Source organism: Pogona vitticeps, chromosome 3 (genome assembly GCF_051106095.1).
Source record: "Pogona vitticeps strain Pit_001003342236 chromosome 3, PviZW2.1, whole genome shotgun sequence".
NCBI classification, from domain to species: Eukaryota; Metazoa; Chordata; class Lepidosauria; order Squamata; family Agamidae; genus Pogona; species Pogona vitticeps.
In genome coordinates, this window is record NC_135785.1 from 16,609,347 (window position 1) to 16,623,406 (window position 14,060).

At 41.7% G+C, this 14,060-nt stretch overlaps 1 protein-coding gene across 1 annotated transcript in view; it reads left to right on the plus strand.

Annotated features, from left to right (window-relative positions):
• The window catches only part of PLD1 (phospholipase D1), a 132,215-nt gene that overhangs the window by 63,616 nt on the left and 54,539 nt on the right, over positions 1–14,060 (plus strand). Inside the window, exons 7-8 of the mRNA XM_072996193.2 lie at positions 3,815–3,873; positions 5,449–5,541. Of these exons, the coding sequence (XP_072852294.2) occupies positions 3,815–3,873; positions 5,449–5,541 (152 nt within the window). The remainder of the gene's footprint in view (positions 1–3,814; positions 3,874–5,448; positions 5,542–14,060) is intronic.

Below are 14,060 nucleotides of genomic sequence, written 5' to 3' on the forward strand. Positions count from 1 at the left end.
CTTTTGAACCAATCAGTTGTTCCATATCCAGTTCTAACTGTTGCTTCCTGTCCCACATATAGGTTTCTCAGGAGATAGATAAGGTGGTCAGGCACTTCCATTTCTTTAAGAACTTGCCATAGTTTGCTGTGGTCTGCACAGTCAAGGGCTTTTGCATAGATGCTTTTCTGGGACTCTCTGGCTTTCTCCATAATCCAGCGCATGTTAGCAATTTGGTCTCGAGTTCCTCTGCCCATTCGAAATCGATCTTGTACTTCTGGGAGTTCTCGGTCCACATACTGCTGAAGCCTACCTTGTAGGATTTTGAGCATAACCTTGCTAGCATGTGAAATGAGTGCAATTGTATGGTAGTTGGAGCATTCTTTAGCACTGCCGTTCTTTGGGATTAGGATGTAGACTGATATTTTCCAATCCTCTGGCCACTGCTGAGTTTTGAACTTGCTGGCATATTGAATGTAGCACCTTAACAGCATCATCTTTTAAGATTTTAAATAGTTCAGCTGGAATGCCATCACCTCCACTGGCCTTGTTGTTAGCCATGCTCTCTAAGGCCCACTTGACTTCACTCTCCAGGATGTCTGGCTCAAGGTCAGCAACCATCTACGTTGTCTGGGATATCCAAATCTTTCTGGTATGATTCCTCTGTGAATTCTTGCCACCTCTTCTTGATGTATTTTGCTTGTTAGGTTCCTATCATTTTTGTCCTTTATCATGTCCATCTTTGCACAAAAGGTTCCTCTAATATCTCCAATTTTCCTGAACAGATCTCTGTTTCTTCCCTTTCTATCCTATTCCTCTATTTCTTTGCACTATTCATTTAAGAAGGCCCTCTTGTCTCTCCTTGCTATTCTTTGGAAGTCTGCATTCAATTTTCTGTAACTTTCCCTATTGCATTTTGTTTCCCTTCTCCTCTGCTATTTGTAAGGCCTCATTGGACAGCCACTTTGCTTTCTTGCATTTCCTTTTCTTTGGTTTTTGTTGCTGCCTTCTGTACAATGTTTCGAGCCTCCATCCATAGTTCTTCAGGCACTCTGTCCACCAAATCTAGTTCCTTAAATCTGTTCTTCACTTCCACTGGGATTTGGTTTATATTATACCTGACTAGTCCAGTGGTTTTTCCTACTTTCTTCAGTTTAAGCTTGAGTTTTGCTATACGAAGCTGATGATCAGAGCCACAGTCAGCTCCAGGTCTTGTTTTTGCTGACTGTATAGAGCTTCTCCATCTTTGGCTGCAGAGAATATAATCAATCTGATTTCTGTATTGCCCATCTGGTGATTTCCATGTGTAAAGTTGCCTCTTGTGTCTGTGATGACTAGCTTGTTCTCCTGACAAAACTCTGTTAGCCTTTGCCCTGCTTCATTTTGAACTCCAAGGCCAAACTTACCTGTTGTTCCTTTTATCTCTTGACTTCCTACTTTAACATTCCAATCCCCTATAACGACAGGAACATCTTTCTTTGGTGTCAGTTCTAGAAGGTGTTATAAGTCTTCATAGAACTGGTCAGTTTCAGCCTCTTCAGCATCAGCGGTTGGTGCATAAACTTGGATGACTGTGATGTTGAAAGGTCTGCCTTGGATTCATATTGAAATCATTCTATCATTTTTAGATTGTATCCCAGTACAGCTTTTCCCACTCTTTTGTTGACTATGGGGTCTACTCCATTTCTTCTACAGGATTCTTGCCCACAATAGTAGATATGATAATCCTCTGAATTGAATTTGCCCATTCCCATCCATTTTAGTTCACTTCGAAACAGGATGCTGGCCTGGATTAATCCTCAATCTAATCCAAGGTGGTCTTTCTTAAAGAAGTGACTGTAATGCAGTCTGCAGTATGTGTAGGCTTGGATATTCATGCATGTGTAATAATATAATTACCTTCTGTTCATGAAAGCGATATTATGCCAACTTGGCATCTGTTAGTGTTGAGTCACTGAAGATTATTCAAGTACACGATAAAATACAGGGTAAAATACAGCTTTTGAGCATGCTGCCACACACACTCACACACATGGCTCTGGTTATGTCTGGCAATGGCTCTGTATTTTCTCAGATAACTTTATGGTAGCAAGAGAGCAAAGGGCAAAATGCATCTCAGGGTCTGAGTTGTGGGAACAGTGGAACGCTTTGTGAACTTGACTCAAGCCAGCTTTGCCCTACGAGCATTCATTTATGGAAACATGCTTGCATGTGCATGGACCCACACACAAACATTTCTCATTCTTTATGACGTTTTGTGTTAAAGTTAGCTTCACAGTTGCTATCTAGCTCTGAGGTTGGGAATAAAATGCTTTCTGTTTGATTTGGCAAGTTATTTTATATCTATGGCTGATATCTGTTCTTTCTCACTAATCTACGTTCATTACAGAACTGTGTCTGCACTACCCAGTTATAGCAGTCTGACAACACTTTGATGTCTGTGGCTCTATCCTATGGAATCCTATGGAGCTTAGTTCCATCAGATATGTAGAATGTTCTGCTGTATTTGATAGGAGCTCACTAGTGCTCTCTAGTGCAGATTGCTAAGTACTTCACCAGATGACAAGTCCTGAGGTTCCATGAGCTTGGCAGTGGTGTCGAACTGCTATAACTTTGTATCATAGACGCAACTCTAAGTACCTCCCATTGCTCTGTGTGCATGAAGTTGTGTATTTTTCATTTTTTGCCCTGTGTTCCATAGCACAGAACAAATTCTGTTGCTTAGTGAAGCAGGTAGCACTAGAACAGATCCATTGAACTTATGGAGGAGATGACTTACTCTAGTTCTAACTTCCTGTGCTAAAATAAGTTGCAACTAGAGTAGGACAATTTAAATCAATGGAACTTATGGAAGAGTTGGCTGACCAGATCCCCACTGATTCAGTGGACCGACTTTAGAGGGACTTGCTGAACTAAGCAACAGAATTTCAGCCATGATTTCCTAGGTTGTTTTCAGCAGGTGGATGGAGAAATGTATTCTCGAAGGCTTTTACCGCCGGGATCTGATGGTTGTTGTAGAACACCTTCAGAACATGACCAAACAGCCCGAAAAACCTACAACAACCATGGAGGGAGAAACTTCAACAGTACATATCTTCATCTGTTGCTAGACTGTCCATGAGATATATACACATTCCCATCTACATCTTTAGCATCTACATCGTCCTTCTTCCCACACTTTCTCATCTGCCCATGCAAGACAATGACTCCTATTCCAAATTCTTTATAACCATTTTCTATTTGGTGAACCGTCTTTCTACTTTCTGTGTAGAACCTGCGCTGATCCCCAAGTATCTAATATTAGAATATTAATGATTCTGTGTCATCAAAGCAGCTAGAGGGCTAAATTCTTCATAGCAGCCAAAGGTAGCTATGTATCATCACAGGTGGGCACTCCCGTTCTCAGAACACAAGTCAAAGGGCCACAGACAGAACATGTTTAGTGGTTCTTGGGATCTTGACCATAGTATCTTATTGTACTAAATGGGCTATCAAGGTCGTTTTCCTATTTCACTGCATCCTAAAAGGAATGCTAGCTACAAAATGAAGCTTCTTGCCAGAGCTGGCCCATATGTGATCTTCCTTCAGGTCTGGCTTAAAAGAATCTTTATTGCATAGTCCATAAGTTCAAAAGGCGTGTTATGTTTATCTCCTACTAACAGGTGCTCCTCCCTTGTTCATATTTAATTCCCTCTCCTCCTTTCATCCCTGAAATGCAGATGCAGCTCTGTATGCACATCCCTAAAGTTTTTTTTAAGTGAACCAGACTACTCTCTAGGTTCCTGCCTTCAAATAATATGAACCCCTTTTCACCTTTTGTGTTTACATTTTTCAGATGGAATTCCTTGGTGTAAGTCAGTTGTCATTTATCCATGATCTAGGACCGAAGGGCATGTAAGTTGGTAATGGATCATTAAAAGGAAAAAATGGGGCCTCTTCTCTATTTATTTAAAACTGGAGATGGGAAAGGTGGTGCATCAAATAGGGTGGAACTAGGGAGAGAGTCAGGTTGTGCTTAGTCCTAAAAGGCAGCCCATATAGAGGAGGTTGGTATGGAAAGGGGAACACACAGTGAGGCCAGCAAATTCAGTAAAAAAAAATAATAAATAGAGCCTCATGGTGCAGTGGTTAAACTGCTGTACAAACTGTGCTCACGACCTGAGGTTCAATCCCAGGTAGCTGGCTCAATGTTGACTCAGACTTCTATCCTTGCAAGGGCAGAAAAACGAGTATTCAGCTCTCGGGGGGGGGGGGCAATGTGTAGCCTGCATAATTAATCTGTAAACCGCCCAGAGAGTGCTTAAGCACTATGGGGTGGTATATAAGCAGCACACTTTTTTGCTTTTTAAGTATCTGAAATGAAGAAATGAACCAAGACAGAACACAAAGTAGTTGCACGAGGCAGTGCTTTGTTGCATAGACCGTTAACAAGAGCTTGGTGTGCAACGCTTAGCAGGTAACAAAAAGACTTATATCCATGTAATAATAAGCTTTGCTTGTTAGATCTTGCACATCTTGCTACTATTACAGGCTCAGCAGCCAAGGCCAACTGGAGCATTAATAGCACCATGGAGAAATTACTATATAGAACAACAACAACAAAACACAGAGGGGATGGAGAGAGAGAGAGAGACCAGTCAGAGTGAAGAAAAGCAAAGAGCCTACAGAAGACCCATGTTTTTCAAAGTTCTGCAGCAGCTCAAGGGAGAGAGATTTACAGAAGGTCTCAGTTCAAGTATGCTATGACTGATGACCCATATACATGCAACTCAGTCCAAAGCTTATTTATTCAGTGGTGAGCTTCACTGAGATCAATGGGCCATGGGTATTTTTCCCCAGTGCTTTGAAAAGTTACTTCTCTAAACTTTGCTATCTGCTCAATGTGCTTTGGATTGCAGCTTTCTGGCATCTCTCCTGCTGATTTGTTTACTTTTCTAGGCAGATGTCAGATATGGGCAATTAGGTGAACTCCTTTGGTGTGCTTCTTTAAGCTGGAATTTCAAATGTAAAAACACCAGGAAAAGTGTCTGCCATGGCCTTCTGCTCCAAGTAGCTCCATGATGTGCAGTCTAATAGTGTCATTCTGTGCACCCTTTCCCAAGCCCCACTGAATTCCCTGTTAGCATCCAAAAAATGGCAGTAGGAGCCAATTTCTACTTGACTACTTTCATCTAAGAAGCTGTGCACCTGAGCAAGCAGGAAGAGCAGTCAAGGACAGGTTCTTTATCATATTTCTTAAAATATGCACCCTCTTTTCTTTTTAGCTTGTTTCTAGTATGTAAAAGGGGAGTGAACTGAAATTCTCTTCTTGGGTGACCGCAGCTTGATTCAGAAAACGTCTGCATTTCAGCTTTTCTGACAACAATGCCCAGAATCCCCAGGTAGCATTCTGGGTGGTGCAGTTCAAGAAGCGATCTTTTCTAAACCCTTGCTAAAGCAATGCTCTCCCTTTTCTCTCTTTGTGTTCAGAGAAGGCATGATCATGAAGCGATCTGGAGGTCACAGAATACCTGGCTTGAATTGCTGTGGGCAAGGAAGACTGTGCTATCGATGGTCAAAAAGGTACGTTTCGAATATATCCCCTTTTTATGTCTTTATTTTGGAATTCTTTTTCCTGAACTTTGCGGTTCTTTATACTGAATCTACAGAGAACAAAAGGACTGGCTTCTTCTTTTTAAGCCACAGGCTCTACAAATAATTCATGATCCCCAACAGGTGCTCAGTGTGTTTTGAGCAGAAGCTCTGCATTGGGGCATGACCTGTAACATCGATCCCTTATAATTTCCAGAGGCAGAGAGATGTGAGTCTGGCATCAAATGGACAGCTTAACTAAAAGGAATGCAAATATCCATTTGCATTCAATTTCGTAAATTGCCCATCTGGTGGCAGTTTATGGTTCCGAAAGCAAAACGAACTTATAACGTCCAGTGGACCCAATTGTGAAAGAGACCAATGTCTCTGGGTATACGAAAATTGTAGCTTTTATTATAATTTCGCCCCGACATATACATTTCTTCATGCTTTTCTTAAATGCAGTTTTTGTATATGTTTTCTCCATTGAAAATATGTTTGTGTTTTCTTGCACATTTTTGAATTGTACATAGTTTTAGCCATCTTTATTCATTAGGCGTCTCTAGAGACTATGGTAATGTGCTCTGTATGTAGGACTTGGAACAGCGTCTAGTGTGGCTGAGAAGGCCAATTCGAGAGTGACAATCCCTTCCACACTGAAGACAAATCCAATCTGTCCCCTGTCCAGCTCCCTGATTTTGCTGCTTTCTGGACTACCTCTTTGCCTCGGCCTGCTGGACAAGGGTCTCTTCAAATTGGGAGAGGCCGTGATGCACCGCCTGCCTCCAGGCTGAACGGTCAGATGTCAGGGTTTCCCATGTGTTGAGATCCATCTACACTTCTAAAATATATGATTTCATTTGTCTAAAATATACTGCAATCTGTTCATATTTGTGAATTTCTCAGCCATGATGTGTTTTGTTTCATAACAAGTCTTTGGAGGTGAGAAATAAATCGTACTGGTGAGAAACTCAAAACCAATGAAATGCTTTTCCATTCCCACAATTGCTACCGTTACCAGCATGAGTTTAGCAGGCTTTGAGTTAATGTCCATCCATATACCATTCAGTTTGGACATACGACTCCAAGTTTCCTCTTTCCTCACCCCAGGGGATGTATTGCTCCTTCACTGCCATCAGCTTTTCAGATGGTATAACAGCTTTGCAGTTAGAAGCTGGAGGTCTGTTCCTTCAAAACTGCCACACACACACAATCAACTTGTAGATGAAGCCTTTCTTTACATCTCAGAAACCTGTCATCTAATTTGTAGCTTGCAGAACTGGGAAGTCTTCTTGAAGGATAATCAAAGATTATTGAAGGAAAATTAAATAGTATCACCTTCTTAAGGCAGTTCTGCTTCTAATTGTGAAGCTTTCTTCTTGTCTGTGGCTTCCTTCAGGCTGCAGCCTGAGCAAATCTACCAGGGATTCCCATTGAATTCAGTCATGGTGACTGAAAAGTAGACATGCTTAGGACTGTTGTGTTAAATGAATCAGTTGGCACCACTTCCTCTTTTAACAACACAATTGGCTGGGTTCTGCTCCCCCCCTTTTTTTCCAAAACAAGACGTACACTATGTATTACAGCCAGATGTGAGACAATCTCAAGTGCTAGCTTAGTAAAACTGCCCTGTATTCCATTGCCTCATTGTGAAATACCATATTGTTCTGAAGAAATCCACAAAAACTCAATTCAGTCTGCAGTGCAAACACGATGCAGAGATCTTGTCCTGGATGTTCAGGGGGTTCCCATCACACTCAGATCATTGTCTCTAGTGAACAGTTTTGCCACCAATGGCTAATATTTTTGATGACCTCAGTTTTCTTTGTATGTGTTAATGGTGCATTGTGTACATTATTATAGCTGTGTGTGCAGCAAAGTGAAGCAACATTCTACAAGGCAATCTTAAAAAATGGGGCAGCCCAAATAAAAAATTATAACTTTGAAACCGGATTTCAGATCAGCACCTCATTCAGTGCAGGTTGTAGCAGACCGTCCACTCTTGTTCTGTACTAAATTTGGGAAAGCTTTGGCAAAGGTCTTTCAAGGTATGATTTTATAAAAGTAAAAATGTTTTACCCACCCCTGTACAGGAATAGGCAAGCCCAAACAACCCAAGATTCAAATGAGATCAAATAAATTGAAGAGACCAGTCTTGCTTATCTTGAAATAGAATAGCTGGGCCCAAACACTTTTTTTCTAAAGAATCCAGGATGTAGGAGCTGAAATATTGATCCTTAAAAATGCCTCAAACAGGTTCAGTGGCAAGAGAGTTCTAGAGTAGATTGCTGCAGCTTTGTGGAGGGAAGGCTGTAGGATAATAAAAGGTCAAGGGGAAAAAGACATGTTTTCTTTAAAGACACGTTTTCTTTAAAAAGTCAAATAACCAGGCTTGCTTCAAAGAAAGTAATGGAGTGACAGTCCTCATTTTGCTATGGTCTCCAGGGAATTAGCATACAACTTTGTCAGACATGTTCAGAATATTTCTGCATTACAGAATAAAGCAGTTACGTTTCTCCCAGCCCTGAATGATTTCAGAAAACTTTCTCTTAGGATTTCTAAGACCAGCCTCCTGAGACAAGGGGAAAACATATTCAAATCTGGGGCAGTCTGAACTTTTCAACTTGTTAATCAGAACCCAATTGAATTTTAACTCCTTCCTGGCCAAACAAGGATTTGTGCTTACAAAGGGATTCTATGTGTGGTTGTAAAAATATTAAAAATAATTTTAAAAATAGAGAAGAATATTCTGAAGCTCACTTGTTAAAGCTGTGAAATGACTGATTTTCACCATATAGCTGGAGATGATCTTCTTCAATGTTAGCTGAGCTTTGGTGCCTCTATCCTCTTATAGTTTCAATCATTTGTCCCATATATTTAGTAATTAAGAAAACATTGCCAAACAGGTTCTGTGCCATCAAGTCACATCTGATGTGTGGTAAATATATGATTTGTTTGTTTGTTTGCTTGTTTGTTCGTTCGTTTATTCGTTTATTTATTCGTTTATTCATTCAGTTTGTATACTGCTCCCATTAGTGTCAAGGCACGACTCTGTTACAACACATGTAATAGAAAACAAAAATAAAGATTAAAAACATTAAAAGCAACAACAATAACCCTAAAAACAGATGGCACTAACTAGTCATATAATAGTTCTGCTTACATCTTGCAAATCAAAAACATCTCATATTAGGTTGTTCTCTTACTGTTGCCTTTCCAGTAAGTTCTGCCCAGGTCTTGCAAACTAACAGCTGTGAAACAATCTGCCTCATATTAGGTCTTTCTTTCTGCCCCCCCAACTTTTCCCAGCATATTGCTTTTTCAGGTCAGTTCTATATTTTATTTTTTACTTACTTACTTACTTACTTACTTACTTACTTACTTACTTACTTACTTACTTACTTACTTACTTACTTACTTACTTACTTACTTACTTACTTACTTACTTGCATTTTTTATCTTGCCCAATTAGTAGCAAATCTACTACTTTGGGTGGCAAACACAACAAAACGTAACGGTAATAGAAAGGCAATAAAAAACATCAAGGGGAAAAAAACATTCCAAAATCCAGCACCATGATAAACATGATCCTGTCGTGATGTATGGAAGTGAGAGCTGGACCATAAAGAAAGCAGACCGCCGAAGAATTGATGCCTTTGAATTGTGGTGCTGGAGGAGGCTCTTGAGAATCCCCTGGACTGCAAGGAGAACAAACCTATCAGTTCTAAAGGAAATCAACCCTGAATGCTCACTTGAAGGACAGATCCTGAAGCTGAGGCTCCAGTACTTTGGCCATCTCATGAGAAGAAAAGAGTCCTTGGAAAAAACCTTGATGTTGGGAAGGTGTGATGGCAGGAGGAGAAGGGGACGACCGAGGATGAGATGGCTGGACAGTGTCTGCGAAGCAACTAACATGAACCTGACACAACTCCGGGAGGCAGTAGAAGACAGGAGGGCCTGGCGTGCTCTGGTCCATGGGGTCACGAAGAGTCGGACACGACTAAACGACTAAACACACAAGGGTGTCATGATCAAAATTCTCATTATATGTGCATGGTAGCCTCAGTTTACTCCTTTTTTCTGCTCTAAAGGGAGTTCAGGCTTGATCTGATTGAGCGCTCACTTTTCTACCTTTCTGACTGTGGTTTCTGTATGGCTGTCCTCCAGCACCACATTTCCAGTGAGTCAATTTTGTCCCGATTTTTCACTGTCTGTCTTTCACATAGTGTGGATGATTTTGACCTTGGTTTCTAGTGATAATCTTTGTTTACTGGTGACTCTCCCTTTTTTTTCTTTCAAAATATGAGGGAAACATGCACACAACATGTTCTTAAAGTTTTTGGTCAGATAAGCCTTTTCCCCCCTTAGCTTGCCTAACTCAAGGAAAGGGTTTGAAGATAGTTTTCTTGTCTGCATTCCATGGGACAGACATGACAACATTAGCTTACCTGAGAGGTTAAAAGTGTGTACATTTTTCCATTGTATCCAAAACAACTCTTCAAAATATTTTGGCGCCGAGAGAGACTACTGCCACATCCCACCTGTTCTTGCTTCTGTTCTTTCCCAGCAACCATATGTGGTTGTCTTCTAGGATCCTCTAGCACAGGGTAATTCTACACGAGGGAAGTTTCTGTTGGAATGTGTGTGTAGTGCATGAATACTTAAATTTCTGTTTAAAAAAAACCATGAAATTCAGTTCTTAAAATACCCTCTGGTTCATAAACATTTATTCTTGTCAAAAAAAAAAATTAGCTGTCACAGTTGCTTAGTGTTTGGGTGAGAAGTGGTTAAAAACGAAAAATAGAGTCTACTTCCGGGATTTTACCTTGCTTGTCACTTTGTGAGCACAAGAGGATATCCTGTAGAGTCGTGTAGACCCTCTTGTTTGCTTGTTTTCAACATTCAGGCTGCCCTTTGTTATGTAAAGCCTGGCATCTTTTTTCTTGCTAGCAATGCAGACATGATATTGTACAGCAATATTGGGCCATTTCCTGGTGTTTTGAATCATCGATACAGAAGTACAATACCCCATATTCATAAACTAGAAGTGTTTTGTTTTTATTTTATTTTTTTAATTGAAAAAAGGTATGTGAAGGTCCAGGTATATTAGGAACATGAAGGAATCGTAAGAAGATGGCTTACGTATACTCCGATCATGGGTCCTTCTAGCTCAGTACTCACAACTCTGATTGGCAACAACTTTCCAGGGTTTTCAGGCAAAATTCTTTCCTAGCCCTCTCTGCTATTCCCTGGTCGCCTTCTAGCCATGTGTTAACCAGGTCCTGACTTAGCTTCTAAAAAAACATTTGAAATTGGCATGTTGGAGTGATCGCCCTAGCTCTTAATTGCAATGGTTCATGATCCATTGGGTGGGAGAAATGGATCTTCATTGTATTTATAGGAGAACAGCCAAAGAATATGCAGGAATATGCTTCTACCAGCCCTCAGTAAGTGATCTGAAGAGTATAGCCAGGCGATGGGAAATGTATATTAGATATTCCTCCTTATTGGGTAAATGCAAAGAGCTGTGCTTGCAAAAGGTACATTTCAGTATATACTTGTTTCATGTGCACATATCCAGGCGACAGAAATAGTCTAAAAGTGAAAATGTGTTCTCCTTCCTCTTCCTCTCATAGTACTTGAGAAGTCTACTTTGAGCACAGAAAAACCTGCTTGCTATCCCCAGCCCACCCCCAAATCTGCTGTCTGTGTTTTCTTCTGCTATGGAGCCTGTTGCTTGGCAATTTAATATTTGCAAAACTGAAGTCTCTGTGTTTTTGCCGCAGACTTTAACGGAATTAAGTAATGTGCTTTTATAAACAAATCAGGAGGAACACTGACTCGAATGTGTCAGTTCTGTAAGGCTGGGCCTTACAGACTGAGCTGTAGCAATGCTGGGGAACCAGGCATCAGAAACCAGGGAAACAGTGAATATTGTTATTGTCCAGGCAATTCCTGGCCTGATATGGAAGCTTTTCTGATCTTTCCAGATCAAGGAAAACAATTATCTGCTTGAGTAGCTACCTACCTCTTGAGTTAAGGGCCCTTTTATTAGGTTAACCTTTTGAAGAATGCAAGGAATGCTTTAGCTTGTAGTCATCTTTACTTAGCATGCCCAGTTGCATTGCTCAGTGTGGCTTCCCCGTGTGGTAAAATGATGTCACAGAATCCTGGCAGAGTGGAACAATATGCGCATGGGGACAATATTTTTCAGTGACAACCCCTTAGAGATGCCGTTCTGTCCATTCAGCGCTGCCTGGGGGCTGTACTGCAAGGGATGCAGGAAAATGGGCTGAGGCTGAACCCAGATAAGATGGAGGTTCTGAGGGTGGGTGCCCCCACTATCGGTGGCTTGGGTGACTCTTTCATTTGGGGGGGGTGACCCTTGCCGCAAAGAGTGGGGTTTGCAGCCTGGGGATATATCTGGACCCAGCGCTCACCATGGAGACTCAGGTGGCGTCGGTGGTCCATACCATCTTTTTCCATCTTTGGTGGATAGCCCGGCTGCAACCCTATCTCGATACGGGGGTGCTCACTACCTTGGTTCATGCGCTCGTAATCTCGAGATTAGACCACTGTAATGCGCTCTACGTGGGGCTACTTTTGAAGTTGACGCGGAAATTCCAAGTGGTGCAGAATGCAGCGGCCAGACTCCTTAGTGAAGCGAGAAAATACCACCATATTTCTCCTATTTTGGCCGTGCTGCATTGGCTGCCCATTCGGTTCCGCGTTGACTTCAAAGTCTTTATGCTTACATATAAAGCCCTAAATGGTTTAGGGCCTCGATACTTGACGGAATGCTTACTCCCACCAAGCTCTACCCGTGTCACTCGAGTGAGTCAGGAGGTGAGGCTGAGGAGCCTGACGCCGAGGGAGGCCCGGAAGGAGAAAACAAGAAACCGGGCCTTCTCAGCGGTGGCTCCTCGCCTCTGGAACAATCTGCCTCCGGAGATTTACACGGCTCCCTCGCTGGGTACTTTCAAAAATCAACTAAAAACGTAGATGTTTAGTCAGGCCTTCCCTCCAGTTAATTCCTGATTCTCTTCCCTTCTTTCTCTTCTGTGATTTATTTTTATATGTTCTCCATCTTGTAGAATTGTCTAATTGTGTAATAATTACTTTTATATATATTCATGTATTTGTGTTGTAAGCCGCCTAGAGTGGTCGCAATGACCAGATGGGTGGGTTATAAATAGAATAAATAAATAAATAAAATAAATGGAGGTATTGCTCTCTGAATTTTACTGCCCTGCAGTTTTTAGTAGCCCCAATCAGCATGGCCAATGTTGAGGAACCCTGGGAGTTGTAGTCCAAGGATTTTTCTATTCATACCTTAGGAGACATTTCCCTTCTTAAATAAGAGAGTAAGAGAAAAGCTTCTTTTCAATTCTTCTCTTTTCCTCAGAACGATTTCTTTTCTTATTATTATGTGACATCAAGTTTCCTTTGAGTTATGGTGTTCCTATGAATTAATGACCAAAAGATTCTATCTTTAACAGTATTGCTCCGTTCTTGCAGACTTAAGGCCACAGCTTTCTTGCCAACCCATCTTATTTTTGGCGTTCCTCTTTCCTTGCTGCTTTCAACTTTTCCCAACAATTGACTGTTCTAGTAATTCTGGTCTCCTCGTGATGTGTTTAAAGGACAATAGCTTCAGTTGACTCATATTCGCTCCTAAAGAGAGTTCAGACTTGATTTGTGTTAGAACTCAGTTATTAGTCTTTCTGGTGGCCCACACTGTCTCTCCTCCAATAACACATTTTGAATGAAACAAATTTTTGTGTATGTCAGCCTTTTTGATCATCCAGTTTTTGTATCCATGCATTAGATACATGTCAGGATTTGGGGTGTGGAAAATCGTTCTGAGAAAAGTCAGTCTTCCAGGTCAACAGCAAAGAGACTCACAGAGACAGTAGGTTCCTTCACCAGCAGTGTAGTTACAGACTAAGTACAAAAGAACCATTTACATCAGTCAACAGACTCAATAATACACTTTCAAGAAATAGATGGGCAGCACTTCTGGCAGCAACTCTCCAACACAACACTCCACACATCACCATAGCGTGTATCACCTGGAAACGCAGGTGGCGTCGGTAGTCCGCACCACCTTCTTCCATCTTTGGCGGATTGCCCGGCTGCGACCCTACCTCGACATGGGGGCGCTTACTACCTTAGTACATGCGCTCGTAATCTCAAGATTAGACCACTGTAACACGCTCTACGTGGGGCTGCCTTTGAAGCTGATGCGGAAACTTCAGGTGGTACAGAATGCAGCGGCCAGACTCCTTACTGGAGTGAGAAAACACCAGCATATTTCTCCTACTCTGGCCATGCTGCACTGGCTGCCCATCCGTTTCCGCATTGACGTCAAAGTTTTAATGCTCACTTATAAGGCCCTAAACGGTTTAGGACCTCGATACTTGGCGAAACGCCTGCTCCCGCCAAGATCTACCCAGATCACCCGCGTGAGTCAGGAGGTGAGGCTGAGGAGCCTAACACCAAGGGAGGCC